We start from the raw sequence: 17,500 nt of genomic DNA, 5'->3' as shown, positions 1-17,500 counted from the left end.
GGACGCGCTACACAGGATGCGCTGGATTAAGCGTATTTGTTCATATTGATTTGATTTTAGGAAGTCAAAACACTTTCAGAAGATGAAATGATTTAACTTGTCTAGAAACAGATGCAATACTGTGCTGCCCCACCCAAGGGACCACAAAATGACCTACAAACAGACTAACCTTGTCAGATACAAGCCTGTGCGGAGCTAAAACAGCAGTCCTGCTCATACTGATGCATCACAGTCTGACACAAAATGAATATTACACCGCAGATGCTGTCAATCAGAGGGGATGCTCTTCAGCACTGAATGAGCTTCTAGAGGTTATGAGGTGAAAAGGCCTGAAAATGGCACTGAGTCTGTCTCAGAAAGATTATCAGTAGTTTATATTATGATAATCATTTATCACACATATCTAAGCAGAGACTCAGTATTTGTGAATATGCCCAAAGTTAAGAGTTTAAATGCATGCAGCACTCACTCACCAAATAAACAACTGTAATGTAACTGTAATTGGGAAAGTGTAAAGTACAAATGCTTGCTTGAGCTCAAAGGCTTCACTAAAGTCACGCCACTGCATGTTAGTAATACTGGCTAAATTCAGCCGTACATGGTCCTGAAAATATAGGCGTTCCAAATATTTGGCATGCGCTAAAAAATATGAGTAAGCATATGCAGACACATTTGCACTGATTGATAATGTCTTGTATTTTAAATTTTACGTTTTTTTAAACATGCTGGCAGTGTATTATAATGGTTAAGTAACTGGCCTCGTCTGCCGATTGCTGCAATATAATGTCATTATTATTTTTTACAATTTAAATTTTTTTTATAATATCAGATCGATTAAAAAACCAAAATGGAAATGATGTACTATGTTCGACATTGTATGCCAATCGCGCGCTGCGGTTTGACGGAGTGGCGCGGCTGACCTGTAGCGCTGGTAGTCGTCCTCGTCCTTGTCCAGGCTGACCAGCTGGTTGGGGCAGGCCTCGTTGCCTAGGAGACTGAGGTACTCCAGGGACGGTGTCGCCGCTGCTAAGTGCTCCAGTAGCGACTCGATATCAGTCAGGTGTCACAGGGCAAGGGTTAAGGATCCAGCCTCATTCATTACATCGTCCGCAGGGACCGAGTGACAATTTTCATAACGTTTCCATCTCTTAGCTTTACCGCCGCCTTCAAAAGCCTCGAGCTCATTTTCAGGCCCGCGTTTTTTTGGCTCGCGATGAAAGAAATCAGCTGTTTGTCCCTCGCGTCCTTCCGGATTTCCTCGCTGGCTCGGCGCAGAACAGTAGAACGCTGACAAAATGATGGATGCCTTCTGCTAAAGCAGTTAGCGATTCTTGGACACGCGAAACTTTTCCGACGTGGAAACAAACGTCCACATTGCACAGCATTCTTCTCTACCATATTCACTGTCTTTGAAATATTTGGCCTAAAGTGTCAAAATTGAAGGCCACTAACACTGTGCTAGAATTTAAATGTCAATGCACCTCTATAAGACTGAAATAATCGCCCAGTTTGCTATGCAGACCACTGCTACTGAATCCAATTCTGAGCAGCTGATATTCACTTCAGAGAATAAATTTTAATGCTTTAGTGCGTATCTGGACCAAGACATTGAAAATAATTTTTGATAATTTAGATTCAAGATTTCTTTATTTGTCATTCCTCAGTACTCTCATAAATTAGAACTAAATGCCGTTTCTCCCAGGCCAACGGTGCACATATACATATACAATCTACTATAAAACAGTCTTAATGAACTAATTTAGGATCCACCCATTTGGAAAAACAATCTCTCAAACGGCCACCTCCTATATTCATATACTCTTTCCTTGAAGCATACACATAATTTTATACCTGAAGTAAAAACGTATTTCAAAATAAAAAAGTACATATTCTAATAATTCGATTGTACCCAGGAGTAGAAAAATGCATTTTCACTTATATTGTACAACTGCAGGTATTCAAATCTTTTCATCTTTTATATGTCTATTTACATTTTAAAAATTTTATCAGAATTAAAATGTCTAAGCCTAGTATTGGGTTAGTGCAGTAAAACACCACTGTTGCTTCTTTTGTTTTCCAGCAATTAAAGCGTATCCCATATGACACGCTTTTTACCCCACTAGAGGGCGCCCTGGTGCATAATCCCATGCGCACAAAAAAGCTTGAGAAAAAAGTGAAGCAGTCAGCTATCTGTATGTCACAATTTTCATTTTCAGAGCAGCGCATGCAGAGAGACACACACAGGAAAGAGAGAGAGAGAGAGAGAGAGCTGTAAATCACTTAAAGCGATGCCATGCCAGCTCACTACACCTTTCATGAGCTGTGCTTCCCAGCGCAAACAGCTAAATAAAAGCCCCTGACCCGCCCCCCCGCCCGCCCACTTTGAAAGGATATTTGGTTCTTATTGAGTGTCAGCGTATGGAGGTGAGGTAACCTGGGCAACCGGAGGTCATTTCCGAGGAGGTTGTTGTCCACAATCAGCTCTTCCAGCTCGCTGAAGGCTTTGAGTCCTGCCAGTGACCTGCAATGATAAGGCGAGGGGGGGGATGATGTGGCTGTAAATCAGGGGGGGCATTATGCGCAGAAATAAATATCTCAGCCTCTCTTTCAGGAGCGGGATGGATTGGGTCCCTGGCCCACAGGGCGGGGTACTGGGGGGGGCGAGTCTCTGGCCCACCGGGCGGGGGGGGGGGGGGGGGGTTGGGGGCGTTCCCTGGCCTGCCGGGCGGGGGGGTGGGGGGTCCCAGGCACACCGTGACATCCTTCACACGTCGGGGCTCTGTGAAGGATGAGGGTCAGCCGCCAGTACCCGGGACCCCCAAACAAAGGGGACCCCAGAAACGCCGTCCGCGGGGTGAATCTGTCAAAGTCTCAGGCTCAGCCTGACCCTAACACCTTCCCCCCCCCCCCCCCCGTGCCCCCTACCCCCTACCACCCGTTCCCAAGATAAATAAGTCTGTCGGGGTTCACCTTCGCTCCCCGGACAGATTTAACCTGTCCTCCTTCATGCTCTGCTCCGGGACGGGGGTGCTCTGCTCGGGAACAGGGGTGCTCTGCTGGCTTTCGGGACGGTTCTGGGACAAGCCCCTTGGGGCCTACAAACGGGCCTTTTTGCGTAAGACTGCTTTAAACAGCCTTCCTGGGACAGCAGGCTGGCACATCATACAGGCCGGCCCTGAATAATAACGACTGAGTCGGCCTCCTGGGCGGAGCTGGGGACGCTGCCAGGCTGAGCGTTTCCTGAGCCTCCTGATACCTGCACCTGACAACCTGCAGCCATGACAACCTGCATCCAGTGACCTGCCATCCAGGTACATCTGCCCCACTTAAAAAGGACAACTCACCACAACAGACAAAGGAGGGGCTTTAAAAAGAGCAGAATCCCTCTTAAGAAGAGCCTTACTTTAAAACATAAATCCTGCATAAAGGGCTAATGCCCTCTTAAATCCTTAAATTAGAATTAGTAAGAACAGTGAATAAGGCAAGTGCGCAATATGCTGAAAATATATTTCTACTAGAAAAGTACATGGGGGGGGGGGGGGGGGGGGGGGGGGTGGAGAGGGGAGCATTTTAAAACAATCGCAGGCGCTATTAATCCAAGGCCACGCTGCGTGCCACAGCACACTCTGCCCCAGTCCCAAAGTGCGGGCTTTCAGGGCGCTATGCAAAACACGACACCCAAATATGCAAATGGGGCCTGGTCGGACACTAATAGATGGTGTTTGAATAAAGGCGGTCCGTGCTCGGCTCAGTGTCCCTGCTGCCGCACGCATTGTTCCACGGTTATGTTATGTAAATATAATACTCTTATCATGAGAATCTGCAAATAGCTGCCAGCGAGCGCTGGGAAGGAGGCGCAAATCCACCAGCGCTTCGGGGAAAGCATAAAACAAAGTGACAAGCCGTGAAGGAGGACAAAGAAGCCAGCGACACAAGAGGGACTTTCCCTATTGAAACTGCTCCCTCTTTCCCTCTCCCTCCTTCCCTTTCCCTGTGTAACTGAGCCACAGTACAATCATACCCATTTCCCAAGCAGGCAAAAAAAATTATGCGCAAATCCCTTTACACCTGTCCGCATGCGCTATTTTCGCCCTGTAATGTTATTAGCTGCCAGGCTAAGAGGGAGCCGTGTAGCACAGGGAGTTCGCTTATTATTAATTGTTGTTTTCGTGTCACCACTGCTGTGTGCACTCGGTGATTTAATCAGTTAAATTCACAGCCGAGGGAGAGAGGGGCACAACATCGTATCAGCCAAAGCGCAGAGACTGAATATTAATATTCTACTGCATCTGAACACACGACAAAGGAGACACCAGTAACACAGCGTTCCATCCATATTACTCGGGAAGGGCAAAACGAAAATAATTAAACGTACCAAATGTACGACACTAAGTGTTGCCCTACCTGGTTAATAATGTTTTAAAGTTGTAAATGCTAATGCTGCGCTTAAACTGTTTTTGGAGTTAAAAGCGACGCCCAGGCATCCGTGCGCACTGCCCCCGTGTGTAGACCTCCTCTCCTGACCCCAGAGCAGCCCGCTTCCTCCCCTCAGGAGCAGGACAGCGATGACCTCACTGCGGGACACGCGCCCGTCCGTCACCGGACATCTGAAGAGTCCGCCCCCTTCAGAAACCACCCCGCACTCACGGGGCACCGAACCCTTCCGTCTGACCTGGCAAAACGGAACTTGAGCTAGCAGCTAGCCTAGCTGCTAAGCGTAACCATTTACTTGTTAACGAAGCTCCATGTCTGGAGTCTTCAGTCCGATAATTGACACCAGATATAACACTTTTTGGAATAACTGGCTATTAATTAAATTAGAAATTCATATTTTTTTAAGTTTCTTGTCGATGTCTGCTATAAAGCAGGCTAACAGAAAGCCTGTGTCTTCACCGGGAGGCCCACAGGAGAAAAGCTGACAAAGAGATGGATGGACAGAGACGGACGGATCGATAGAAGGACGCTAACGCAGACGCGTTGATTGATATACTCCCCACGACACGGCGGGGGGGCTGGTGGGGGGGGGGGGGGTGGATGTTGGGGGGGATGGGGTTGGTGGGGAGAGGAGAACTGTCGCTCCGCCCATAACGGCTCATTCTGTTTAAGGTCAGGCGTCTTCAACCTGAGACCAACAGGCAAAGAGCCGAGATTATGGGACGTCCAGGAGATGGACAGAGGCTCTCAGGACAAGTGCTGAAAATAATGCTGGAAATCTGGGAGGCCAGCAGTGCTGAGTTCCCACAATTCAGTGCGCCCTCGTTTGGGTTGCCACGGCGCTTAGCGTCTTGGCACCGTTTGGATCGTTAGTTTGATAAGCTACCAGCGATAACCCGATAACCCGACCCTTGACCTTGATCCTGACCACACCCCTTTATCCCAAATGGCCCAATGAGGACCAGGCGAAACGGAGGGGCTGAAAGCACGGGTTGGAGGTGCTGAGTAGGTGTGGCTGCAGCACCGCTGTAGAAGAGGCTGTGGAAAAGGAGAGCAGAGCATTCGCACTCCAGGCTACACACATCAGAGCTCCTTCACACAGCACCTGTCTCCATTTTCTTTTTCATTGATTTGCTGCTGTCACTTGTCATCCTTAATTCATCTATACTTTGGATGGGGTTTTTTTTTTTTTTTTTTTTTTTACTTTGAGAGCGAAGCCAAAAGGGCCCTCCTTTCTGGAATATTCTGCCAGGCCTTTGAATCTTCATCTCCGTGGTGACAGCCGAGTTCAAAGCCAACTCTGATATGCATCGAACTCATATCCTCTTCTGAGGAAAACTGCTCCCAGAACAGATATGTCAGAACACGGGCTGCAGCTTCAAAACAAAGCAAACGACTCTGTCCGTTCCCGTTAAGTATGATATGTGACGATGGATCGACTGGGAAGACATGTCAAAAAAGTCAAGGAACTGGGTCTGTAAGCAGAAGGATGGAAGGAACTTGACACAAACATGTACATTCATCACCAAGAAGAAGAGTACGCTGGGTGCGCCTCCCTTCATTGCAGAAGGGCGCCCCCTCTGGTCAGCCAGGCACCTGCAGTCTGCCCCGGTCTCAGGGCAGAGTCCTTTCAAAGCAAGGCCTTCGCACCCGACTCTGATGTGGAAACGTTCAGTTTTATATTCCAATAAAGCGCTAGGGGCTGGGGAGTGACAGGCCAATCGGCACGCGGCTCAGAGGGTAGAAGATAAACATTTGATGAATTGGCCAATACCGGCGGGGCGATGGGCTTCATGTGTGCATAATGGTGCGGCCGCCATTCGGGCTCCGATTGCCTGCCAAGATAAGGAAGCGTAATGAATGGGCCAGCGGGGGCCAGCAGGGGCCTGCACTAAAAACTGCGATTTGACTGCTTTTAATAAACTTAATGAAAAAAACTATACGGTCAGCATTGCTTACAGCTAAACCAGAGGAGGCTGGGTGAGATGGAAGCTTGATTAACTCTTTGTCTGCGAGTCTGTTAGATATACCTGGAAGCTCTGTGACAGGGCAGATGAGATCAAGGGAAACAGTCACAGGTGATTTTCTCACCGGTTTGTGTCATGATTGGCTGACTGGCTGCCGATTTTGTACAATTGGCTAACTGTATGTTTATGTAATAAACTTCAGATAACAAAGAACACAGCATTTGGTTGAATTATCCCATTTAAGGATCCAAATCACACAGCTGACTTTCATTTGATAACATTTATCATTAAATACACAGCAGTCATCTTAAGGGCACGGAATAATAACCCAACCCAAGTTAAGAGTGGGGGGGTTTGTGAGGACCAGCCGCGCGGTAGGCCAAGACCGCGGAAGAGATGCGGTGTGAATTACACCCCCCCCCACTCCCCCCCCCCCCCCCCCCCCCCCCCCCGGAGACTGACGGTGCTCGGTGGCGGTTAATATTCTCACATGTCATTGGGGCGGGGGGGGGGGCTGCCCGCACTGATGGCTCATTGAATCGGACGGGGGGCGATTTCCTCATGAGGGGGAGGAGGGCACACTTCAAAGGGACGGGGGCCGGGGGGGGGGGGGGGGGGGGCGGGGGGGCAGGGCGGCTCTCCGCTTTGATTAATGTCCGGAGACCAGCAGAGCTGGCCTGTAGCAGAGGTGGCCCGTAGCAGAGCTGGCCTGTAGCAGAGCTGGCCTGTAGCAGAGCTGGCCCGTAGCAGAGCTGGCCCGTAGCAGAGGTGGCCCGTAGCAGAGGTGGCCCGTAGCAGAAGTGGCCTGTAGCAGAGCTGGCCTGTAGCAGAGCTGGCCCGTAGCAGAGCTGGCCCGTTAGCAGAGCTGGCCTGTAGCAGAGGTGGCCTGTAGCAGAGCTGGCCCGTTAGCAGAGCTGGCCTGTAGCAGAGGTGGCCCGTAGCAGAGCTGGCCTGTAGCAGAGGTGGCCTGTAGCAGAGCTGGCCCGTTAGCAGAGCTGGCCTGTAGCAGAGGTGGCCCGTAGCAGAGCTGGCCTGTAGCAGAGCTGGCCTGTAGCAGAGCTGGCCTGTAGCAGAGGTGGCCCGTAGCAGAGCTGGCCTGTAGCAGAGCTGGCCCGTTAGCAGAGCTGGCCTGTAGCAGAGGTGGCCTGTAGCAGAGCTGGCCTGTAGCAGAGCTGGCCTGTAGCAGAGCTAGCCTGTAGCAGAGCTGGCCTGTAGCAGAGGTGGCCTGTAGCAGAGCTGGCCTGTAGGTAAGAATGCAGCTGAAGTCTTTTAACGAGGCCTGACTTTATAAGCCGGGTTCGACCCCGGCCCCCAGCAAACTTTTGTTTCCAGCGTTTGCCTCTGCCTTGACCCCCCACCCTCCCCCCGCCCTTGTTACCCAGGCTGCCTGACCCTCCAATCACGCTGTTCGGGGTCCTTTTCTAATGTTACACTGCTTGTGATTGCACAACCTGTTGTTAGCAGTCACTCGATATATTGACGCTGAATGCGATGATGTATTGGCGTAAGGATATCATTATTGCTGATGTCATTCATACGCACTCATGCGCAGTCATTCTCAAATTTAAGTAGAGCACACAGAATTTTCATTTTCATTTAAAATAGTGTTAAATATTTTAAACAAGTACATATGTTTGGGAAAGTAGAAGAAAAAGTAGCCCTATAGGAAATCTGTTTGGTAGCCAAGTTAAACATTCTATGTAGCTATATTTTGTCATTTTTGCATTTAGGAAAAATTCCAAAAAGTTGTGAGACCTGACAGAAAACTCACAAAGCTAGCAATGCTGACTGCAAGGTAAGGGATTGTGAGGTATCTTAAAAAAAACAACAGACTAATTAAAAATGAAAGAAGAGAGTGATGTGTTAATAACAGAATTAAAAGTGTCATCTCTCTTTGTATTAACATATAAAATTGAGCTAAAATTGGCCAAACAGTGAAGCATGTATCCCAGTTACAGTGCTGGGAAATGAAAATGTGTTGGCAAGCTCATCTTTTGTCCAATTAAAAGGATGTGTAATATCGCAGGCCTGGCAAAGAGACAATTGTGCGCATGCAGGCTGTGTCCCCAGCAGTGAGAGCACAGGGTAATAATACTACAGACTGTGTCACACAGCAGTGAATACACAGGGTAATAATACTGCAGACTGTGTCCCCCAGGAGTGAGAGCACATGGTGATAATACTGCAGACTGTCACCAGCAGTGAGAGCACAGGGTAATAATACTGCAGACTGTGTCACCAGCAGTGAGTTCACAGGGTAATAATACTGCAGACTGTGTCACCAGCAGTGAGAGCACAGGGTAATAATACTGCAAACTGTGTCCCCGGCAGTGAGTTTGCAGGGTAATAATACCGCAGACTGTGTTACCCAGCAGTGAGAGCACAGGCTAATAATACTGCAAACTGTGTCCCCAGCAGTGAATACACAGGGTAGTAATACTGCAGACTGTGTCCCCCAGCAGTGAGAGCACATGGTAATGATATTGATGCCAGATACACTATGCAGGACAGCAGGACAGCAGGCCCAGTTCCCAGCCCCTCCATACATACACACCATATGCTGCACACAGTAAACCACCCCTCAGGGAACACAAATCTGGAACGCATCACTATTGGGCACAGACTAAATCACAATCATTACAGTGTGTCTCTGTAGCTGCCATACCACTCATAATTCAATAAAAGCCTGCCTCCCTTAATGATGGCATTCATTTTAAAATTAATCTTACAACTGTGCCTCTGTTTTCAGCCAAATCACCAGGAGCTGGTTTAGATGGTGGTTTTGGCTTAAGTTTTTTTTCTCCCCAAGACAGCCTTGGGCCAAACTTTTAGCCCCACACTGGCAATTGTGTTCTGCAGTGGGGAAAAAAACAGGCTTTTTTGGTGAAACGCGCTGAGATTCAGGCACTCTCCTCCCTTTCCTGTTCATCGTACTCACATTCAAGAGCTCCTATGTTCTACAGCAGGGCAGGATGAGCAGACACTGCAGAAGCTGCATTTCTGCACACACTGCAGATGCTGCAGACGCTGCATTTCTGCACACACTGCACACACTGCAGATGCTGCATTACTGCACACACTGCAGATGCTGCAGACGCTGCATTACTGCTAACTGCCCCACCCTTCTGCTTATCGCCACAATGGTGGGGTAATGATTGCTGGAGCGATTCGCAATGGACACTGAGTCTTTAAAACACTGACCCTGCACATGCTGTCACTCAGGGTTAGCATGCTAGTGATATACACCTACCAAGCATAGCTCCATTCATTTTATAAGATTTCATTTGAATGTATTTACAATAATTTCACCTCCATCTGAATGACATCACAGAAAAACGACTCTGCAATGAGCTGGAGAGAAGGACCACACAGAAGCGACTGTGCGCTGTCCGTCATGATAAAGTTTAAAGAACTCAGGCACGGTGCGGACACACATAATAGATTTTGAAATAGAAAAGACAATTTTGCCCAGAGCAAACGGCAGAAGTACATATACGTTTCTTATTAAACAGGAATGAGCTCTTCTCACCATTACATGCATCAGGCTCCGGCCGTTTGGATTGCCGTCCGCAGACAGTGAAAATCTCTCTTTATAAATGCTGAAGCCCGGCACATTCGTTGGGTTCAAAGCGTTGTGGCCACTCACAATCATCTCCATTCACAGAGGATGTAAAACGCTCTCTGTGAATGCACATTATATTCAACAGCCTCTGAAGGGCCATTTTACTGGGAATCACACGCACAGATTGTGTCGGCTGTGAATCGTCTGCTGAAGGATTCTGGGATTGTCCTCCACATTCTCTGCTTGGTCACATCTCTATGATGAGCAGGTCAGTTCATGAAAGTTAGCCTCTCACTGCTCCACTCACTCCAAAACACCTCAATCGCCTCCAAAACTGCCTGAATAAGGTCTGAGCTTTTATTCGACATCACCTTAGTGGGAGTTTACACACTTCACCATAAAATGTCAGTTATCCATTGGAACATTACTTCACAGCCAATCGGTTTCCCTTAAACACTTCAGCGGTCTAGTTGCTGCTTGCCGCTGGTTGCTATAACCGTTAACGGCTTCGGTGTCGCGGTTGCTAAGCACTGGGAACTTATTACGGACATTTCCAGCAAACACAAAGATAGCTGCGCAGAGTTCAGCCGGCTCTGCAGAGTTCAGACAGCTGCGCAGAGTTCAGACGGCTGCGCACAATTCAGCCGGCTGCGCAGAGTTCAGACGGCTGCGCAGAGTTCAGACAGCTGCGCAGAGTTCAGACGACTGCGCACAATTCAGCTGGCTGCGCAGAGTTCAGCCGGCTGTGCAGAGCTCAGACGGCTGCGCAGAGCTCGGATGGCTGCGCAGAGCTTAGACGGCTGCGCAAAGTTCAGATGGCTGCACAGTCAAGCTCAGGGCCGTGCATGTCTGTAAGTCGGTCCAATATGAAATAATCACAGAGCAGCTGTCACTTCAGGGCAAAGATCAGTGGCCCTGGATGAATGACCCGGACACACCTATCCCAGCGGCTCTTCTGTGACCCCTCCCACCTCAAAGCCCCATCACAGCCCCCCCACTGCCTCCCTCAGTGAACACACGTTTCCTAAAGGCCTCAGACTAAGCCATTAAAGCTGAAATTGAAGTCTTGCGACAACTCCACTTAGGGGAAATTCATCTAAAAAAAAATACATCTTATCCCCACCAAAGGAGTAGAAATCCGACTTTGGATATGAAGGCAAATGAAAGCGTGCGACTGTTTAATTGGAGCTGGGCCGGGGGCGGGCGGGGGCAGGGGCCGGGGGCGGGGGGCGGGGGCAGGGGGCGGGGGCAGAGCAGGATTAGGGCCCGCGCCACCTGCGTCGCCCCTCTCCGGGGGCCCATTACCACCCTTATTAGTTTTTACTCAGCAGATTAAAATGTGAGCGCCGCAATCTTTGATCTTTTCGCTCGCTGACACAAATCCTTTCAGGCCCCGCCGTCTTCGGCTAAGATAATTAGCGCTAATTAAAGGGTCTCCAGCAGCCCCCGCCAGAGGCTCACATGCTCGAGATGTGTGCTTCCACCCCCCCCCCCCCAGCCCCCCAGCCCCCCAGCCCCCCATTTCAGTGGGGCAGGATCAGTAAATCAATCTGGCTGCTCCAGCAGACGATGGTTCTAAAAATTCATTAAGCAGTGATGCTCTGAAAACCTCACTGTTCCTCAGAAGCTCTAGCAGCTGAATGTCAATGCCCAACTTCCACTGTGTCCATACAGGCTGGGGTCACATCACACAGGTAATCACACAGTGCTCCACCTCCACTGTGTCCACACAGGCTGGGGTCACATCACACAGGTAATCACACAGTGCTCCACCTCCACTGTGTCCACACAGGCTAGATGGTGGAAATTATAAAATAAGGGAATGAGGCGGCTTTATAAGCTCCTGTTTATAATGATCAAGGACACAAAAGCATAATAACACAAGGAATTAAAGATGTAATCATACTAACATTTCCAGTGTTTCAACTCGACAAGATAATACATGCAGCCAAGCCCCATTTTAACTGATACACTGGCTGTTCTGGACTGACGGGGGTAAGCTTAGCTCTGTACTGCTTTGTGCCACATATATGAATCTGACCAGCAGGAGCCTTTTCCCAGCCTGCTATTACATGGCCCTGTCATAGTCAGGAATGTAAATATAACAATGAAAAGCACATTATTGTAAGCTCTCCGAGTGTATTACATTTTCCTCAGTAATAATTCAATAATACTACTAAACAGATCTTAAATGTAAATATGTATGTGAATCGGTGGAAACATTTCGAAAATATTTTAAAAACTGTACCTCAACTGTAAACTGTGCGTTGTACAGTTGTGCGCATTTGAAAAACTGGTGATTGTGATTTTATAAAATTAATGCAGACAAGATGCAATCTGTGGATAGAGAAATACGGACCAAACACATTTACTGTGATTCATTAGAGCCTTTCTGAAGAGAAACGGAGCTGAATGCATTTTCCAGGAGGTACTTTAGCAAAGCCTGAACAAGTCTAGACTGAACAGGACCAGTAAGGAGGAAAGGATCGTCCCTGATTCTGACAAAGCCCAGATAAAACTACAGAGCTGTACCCAGAGGTAATGCAGGCCTAACTAGGACAAAAGACCAGGCCCCAGCATTATGTACCCGAGTTCATGACCATGCAAACGTCCTTACAGGCCCAAAAGAGGCTGGCTAAAGCTGAAATGAACACAACATAAGCTCACCATTCCAGGGCCTCCTCTCGGGCTAAAACTTTATAACAGGCACACCTGTGCAGCCCATCTCACCCGTCTGAAGATGATTCCATCTGTAGGCTTACATGACAGTTTCAGTGAGCAATATGACAGCCTTCTAAAAGCATTAACTATTAACGCAGGGGCCAATCTAAAAGCATTAACTACGCACAGGGGCCAATCTAAAAGCATTAACACACAGAGGCCAATCTAAAAGCATTAACTACATGCAGGGGCCAACCGAAAAGCATTAACTACACACAGGGGCCAATCTAAAAGCATTAATTACACACAGGGGCCAATCTAAAAAGCTTTAGCTACACACAGGGGCCAATCTAAAAAGCTTTAGCTACACACACGGGCCAATCTGAAAAGTTTTATGCAGGCACAGAGGGCTCCATGGGGGGAGGGGGGAAGGGGGGGTTGTTTTAAGAGCCGGTGTTCCTTTACCTTAAACAAAGGCAGCCCCATTACATGAGGTAAGCCTCCCCACATCCTTCAGCGATTCTATCGCTCCGAATCTCCGTCATCGCCATTACCCATCACTTCCCCAGCCGGACGCAGGGCTTCTGAAGTGTTCTCTGGAGTGTAATGATCTAAATCTCTCCAAAGATCACCAGTTCAAAGGCTTTCTTGGACCTACCCCCCATGTACCCGGCTGCCAAGCAGAGCAAGCACTGAACAGGTGCCTGTCAATCTTCCTTTTTTCATTATGTTTAAAAAAGCGAGCTATTGTCTGCCTGTGCTTCAGGTGGCCGTGGGGGGAGATTGTGCAAAGAGGGAATGTAGAACAAACCCCCGGGGACACTAAGCATGCGAAACCCAACAAGCGCACACTGGCCTCTGCTCTGTCATCTGAACAGTGAGAAAAGCACAGGCGGGCTAACAGGTTAGCATGAGAGAACCATAAAGCACAGATCTGTGGGAATCACAAGCTTGTTTGATTTTGGCGGATCCGTACGAACATCCGGGAGTCTGTTCTTCCTCCTGTTCCACTCCACCCAAAACCTCCCCAGTGCCATTCCCCTGAACATTACAAACATTGTGAACTAAGAACATAACGTACCATTTAAAACCAGTTAAACACCAGTGCTCTTTCACAACTTGTTAGTGTGCTGCTCAGTATAAACGCAATTCATCAGTTAACTCAGTTCTTTTAACATCACTAACCCCTTGAAGAGCAGGTTTTTTGGATTTTTACTGTAAACTGCACTGTCTTACTGTAAACTGCACTGGATGGAAATTAAAAGCCTTACTGTAAACTGCACTGGATGGACCTGCTAGCACAGGGGCTTTATTTTAAAGTGAAACAAAATGGTTCAATTTGGGCACTTAGTCTACTGGAATTGGCCGGTGTGAGATACAGGGCGAACATGCGAGAGGACAGCTCAATCAGCACTCTGACGAGCCGGGAGCACGGAGAACAAAGCCGGACGTCCAACACCCTTACCGCCCAAACGCAGAGGAGACCAACACCCTTACCGCCCAAACGCAGAGGAGACCAACACCCTTACTGCCAAACCGCAAAGGCCTTTTCCGAAAAGCCAAGTTTGGCTTCGGTTTTCCTTCGGGAAAAACACAGCTTCCCTTCCCATTCAGCTCTGAAACACACACCCTGCTTCGCTGAGCGTACTGTGTGTGCAGAAGCAAGGCAAGCACATCAGACCTGCATCAGGCTCAATGTGTCCCAACTCCACACGCCACTTACACTTAGCAGACAGCGCTTCATTACGTTTCATCATTTCACAGTCGCAGTAATCCAGACAGATCTGCAGGGATTACACTCCGTACGCACAGTACCTCTGTGCACCTGCACATTTACTGACACAGTTCAGGGTTGAGCACCTAGCACAGGTGTGCAATGCCCCTGTCCCAGCTGGGAATCGAGCCCACATCCTTTCAGTTACAACCTGAACACCATTCTGTACTGCTGCCTGAACACAAATACCTGAGCGAGGGTCAACTCTGGCATGCTAAGGCCACCTTTCACACAGGAACACACCTGATACACCACCCCCAGGTATGAGGCACTTTAACAGGGTTTAATTATTGCCTTCCTGAGAAAACACAGTAAAAATACCTCACAGGTGAGGACTCACACCAGCTCAACCCAGCCAACAGTGCGCTAATTAGTCTGCTAACGGTTTGCTTCAGATGCACTCTTCTCAAGTCACAGATTCTTCACTCTCTTCCACAGAACTAAGCATCCACACCCAGTTCGTCTCTGAAACTCTGTCCACTGTGGACATCCCAGTCCTCCTGCCACTCCAGAAGGTTTCTGCATTTTTACGAAGCATGGTTACTCTTGTTTCCCCAGCAACTGATGATGCTTGAGAAGCGTGATGGCGGGTCGGGGGCCGAAATGGCCGATCGAGACCACCACACCGAGACAACGGCCTCTTCAGCCTGAACAAAGACCAGAAAACACACAAACAACAACCCAACACAGGAGATGCAGAACCGCCCAGTTTGCACCACTACTTCTGAACACTGGAGACTGGAGACTGGAAGCTTAACCAGATAGGAAAATCCTTCCATTCACACGCAGGCCTTCTCCAAAATGCACTCAACACAAAATCTGTAAGTAAAACAAAGGAAGAGTGCACTGGACTCTCTCTCCTGTTCCCTCACTGGTCTCTCTCCTGTTCCCTCTCTCCTGTTCCCTCACCGGGCTCTCTCCTGTTCCCTCACTGGCCTCACTCCTGTTCCCTCACTGGCTTCTCTCCTGTTCCCTCACTGGCTTCTCTCCTGTTCCCTCTCTCTTGTTCCCTCTCTCCTGTTCCCTCACTGGCTTCTCTCCTGTTCCCTCTCTCTTGTTCCCTCTCCCCTGTTCCCTCTCTCTTGTTCCCTCTCTCCTGTTCCCTCACTGGCTTCTCTTCTGTTCCCTCTCTCTTGTTCCCTCTCTCTTGCTCCCTCTCTCCTGTTCCCTCTCTTTTACAGCCCAGCTGACTTTGAGCTCCCAGTACAGGCAGAGCACTCCTCTAGCACATATCTTAACAGCTGTCTGTTCAGCCGAACTGGAAATACATATATATTTCATAATTCATTATTTGAACAAAGCATAAACATTTTTGTTTAAAATAAAGCTTCAGGTTTAAGGTGATAACAATGTCATTTTCTGTAATGTAATGTTTAAGGCAACCTGTAATTTCTGATAAAAAGCTCATTCAATTTTTCAGTGTTTTCTGTATTCCAAGTTTATTAATATGAATTTTAATATTGTCACAAGTGACACTAATAACAGTATGAGCCCAACTCTGCTTTTAAAAGACAAACTGCCAAATGGAACAGAGCGTGTCATTAGGGAAAAAAGGTCCTTTGCAACAGGCATTGTTCCGTGTGGCATTTAACCCCAACACGAGCGCTGCGTGTCACTGATTTGTTTTATTCAAATGAAAGCACACAAAGGAAAAACCAATATAAAAGCATTTCCCTTTCTTACCCAGAGCACTGAACTCTCTCCTTACTTCTATAAAGAAATGAGCACAAGTCAGATACAGAAATGACAGCCTCCTCTCAACCCATCTGCACACGGATGGGAAAACCTGCTCTAGATGACATGCATTAAAAAGAAGGACTTCAAGGGGAAGAGGAGCGTTTTTTATGCCAATTACAGAGCCAGCACTGTCAGTTCCCTGTGAAGTGCACACTTATTTCGTGGTATAAGAGAAACATTACAGCAGATGCAAAATGAGAGAAGTAAATCTCCACATAGACAAATGAGTCTTGCTCCAGTGCCCAAACAAACATCGGGTTGTGGTACACATTTCACTTGTGATTGAAATTAATCCTTTTAAAAATATTTTCCCATCAGTGATTAAAAGTTGGAAGAAAGGAACCCATGAACCAAAAGGGTTTTTTTGTGGTACACCCGACCACCTGCCCATTCTCAACAGAATTTTCTAGCAACTTTTTCTAGCAGTTCGTAAAAACACAACATAAGTTTAAAGCTGTAAACACACAGCACAAACACATAATGCCAAAAACAGCCCATTACTGTAAGTGCATCTACACTTGCCGTTTGCCAACGAACTAAAGAATGTCACACTCACCATTTACCTACAGACTAGAGCATCTTGCACTGCATCACGACCATCTCTGCAGCAGGTTATTCTGCACACTAAAAACACTCTGTGTACAGACACGTGCACTGACGTTCCTCACACAGAGAGCAGTCAGTGTGTGGAGCAGCTTGCTATACACATTTGAAATATAAATTATAATAAAAAGACGCTGTTATGACTTTATGACCAATGCTTACTAACCACATTGTTCTGTACTTATTTAGATGCAGCCATTGATTGCATTAAAAAGTACAGCACACTCCCTATTGTGAAGTGCATTTGCACAGTTCAAGGGCTTGAGAACAAAAGGGGGGAAATGGTGAAATCATAAGAGTGATGAGACAGGAAATCCATTATCTCTCTACCCCATCCCCCTTTTCACTCAGTGTGTGGCACAGAGCTCTCCCTTTGAGCGCTGAGTGACAGAGGGAATTATGGGTTATTGTCCTGTCACAATGCAGAGCAGCGGTAGGATGAGACGCAACTGGATACTTAAGATGCACTGTGACACCCCCCCCCCCCCCCCCCAGCAGTTCCCCTCATCGTGATAATTCGAGGACACAGAGCACTTTATGAGAGAACAGAGAAGGTGTTAACATTCTTTCTAAATTCAGTCAGTAAATCCTTCCACATGTGGTAAAAAAAAAAACGGAGTATTTTCTTACAATTTAGTCTGTCATGCAACTGGATATACTGACTGCCACATAGTGAGTTCACTCCAGTCAGGTACTGTACTGTCTGTTGCCTGACTCTAACCGGTGGCTCAAACTGCTTTCATTTCTGATAAGCATAAATCT

The 17,500-nt window shown here is 47.8% G+C and overlaps 1 protein-coding gene across 4 annotated transcripts in view; it reads right to left on the bottom strand.

The window, feature by feature from the left end:
- Positions 1-17,500, bottom strand: part of lrmda (leucine rich melanocyte differentiation associated) — a 212,202-nt gene that overhangs the window by 71,962 nt on the left and 122,740 nt on the right. For all 4 annotated transcript variants that reach the window (XM_035399919.1, XM_035399917.1, XM_035399915.1 and 1 more), the window contains 2 exons: positions 2,395-2,521; positions 921-1,060 (listed from right to left, as the gene is read on the bottom strand). In XM_035399919.1, coding sequence (XP_035255810.1) covers positions 921-1,060; positions 2,395-2,521 — 267 coding nt within the window. The remainder of the gene's footprint in view (positions 1-920; positions 1,061-2,394; positions 2,522-17,500) is intronic.

This window comes from Anguilla anguilla, chromosome 18, assembly GCF_013347855.1.
Source record: "Anguilla anguilla isolate fAngAng1 chromosome 18, fAngAng1.pri, whole genome shotgun sequence".
Classification (NCBI taxonomy): Eukaryota; Metazoa; Chordata; class Actinopteri; order Anguilliformes; family Anguillidae; genus Anguilla; species Anguilla anguilla.
This window is presented reverse-complemented; position numbering and strand designations above follow the sequence as displayed.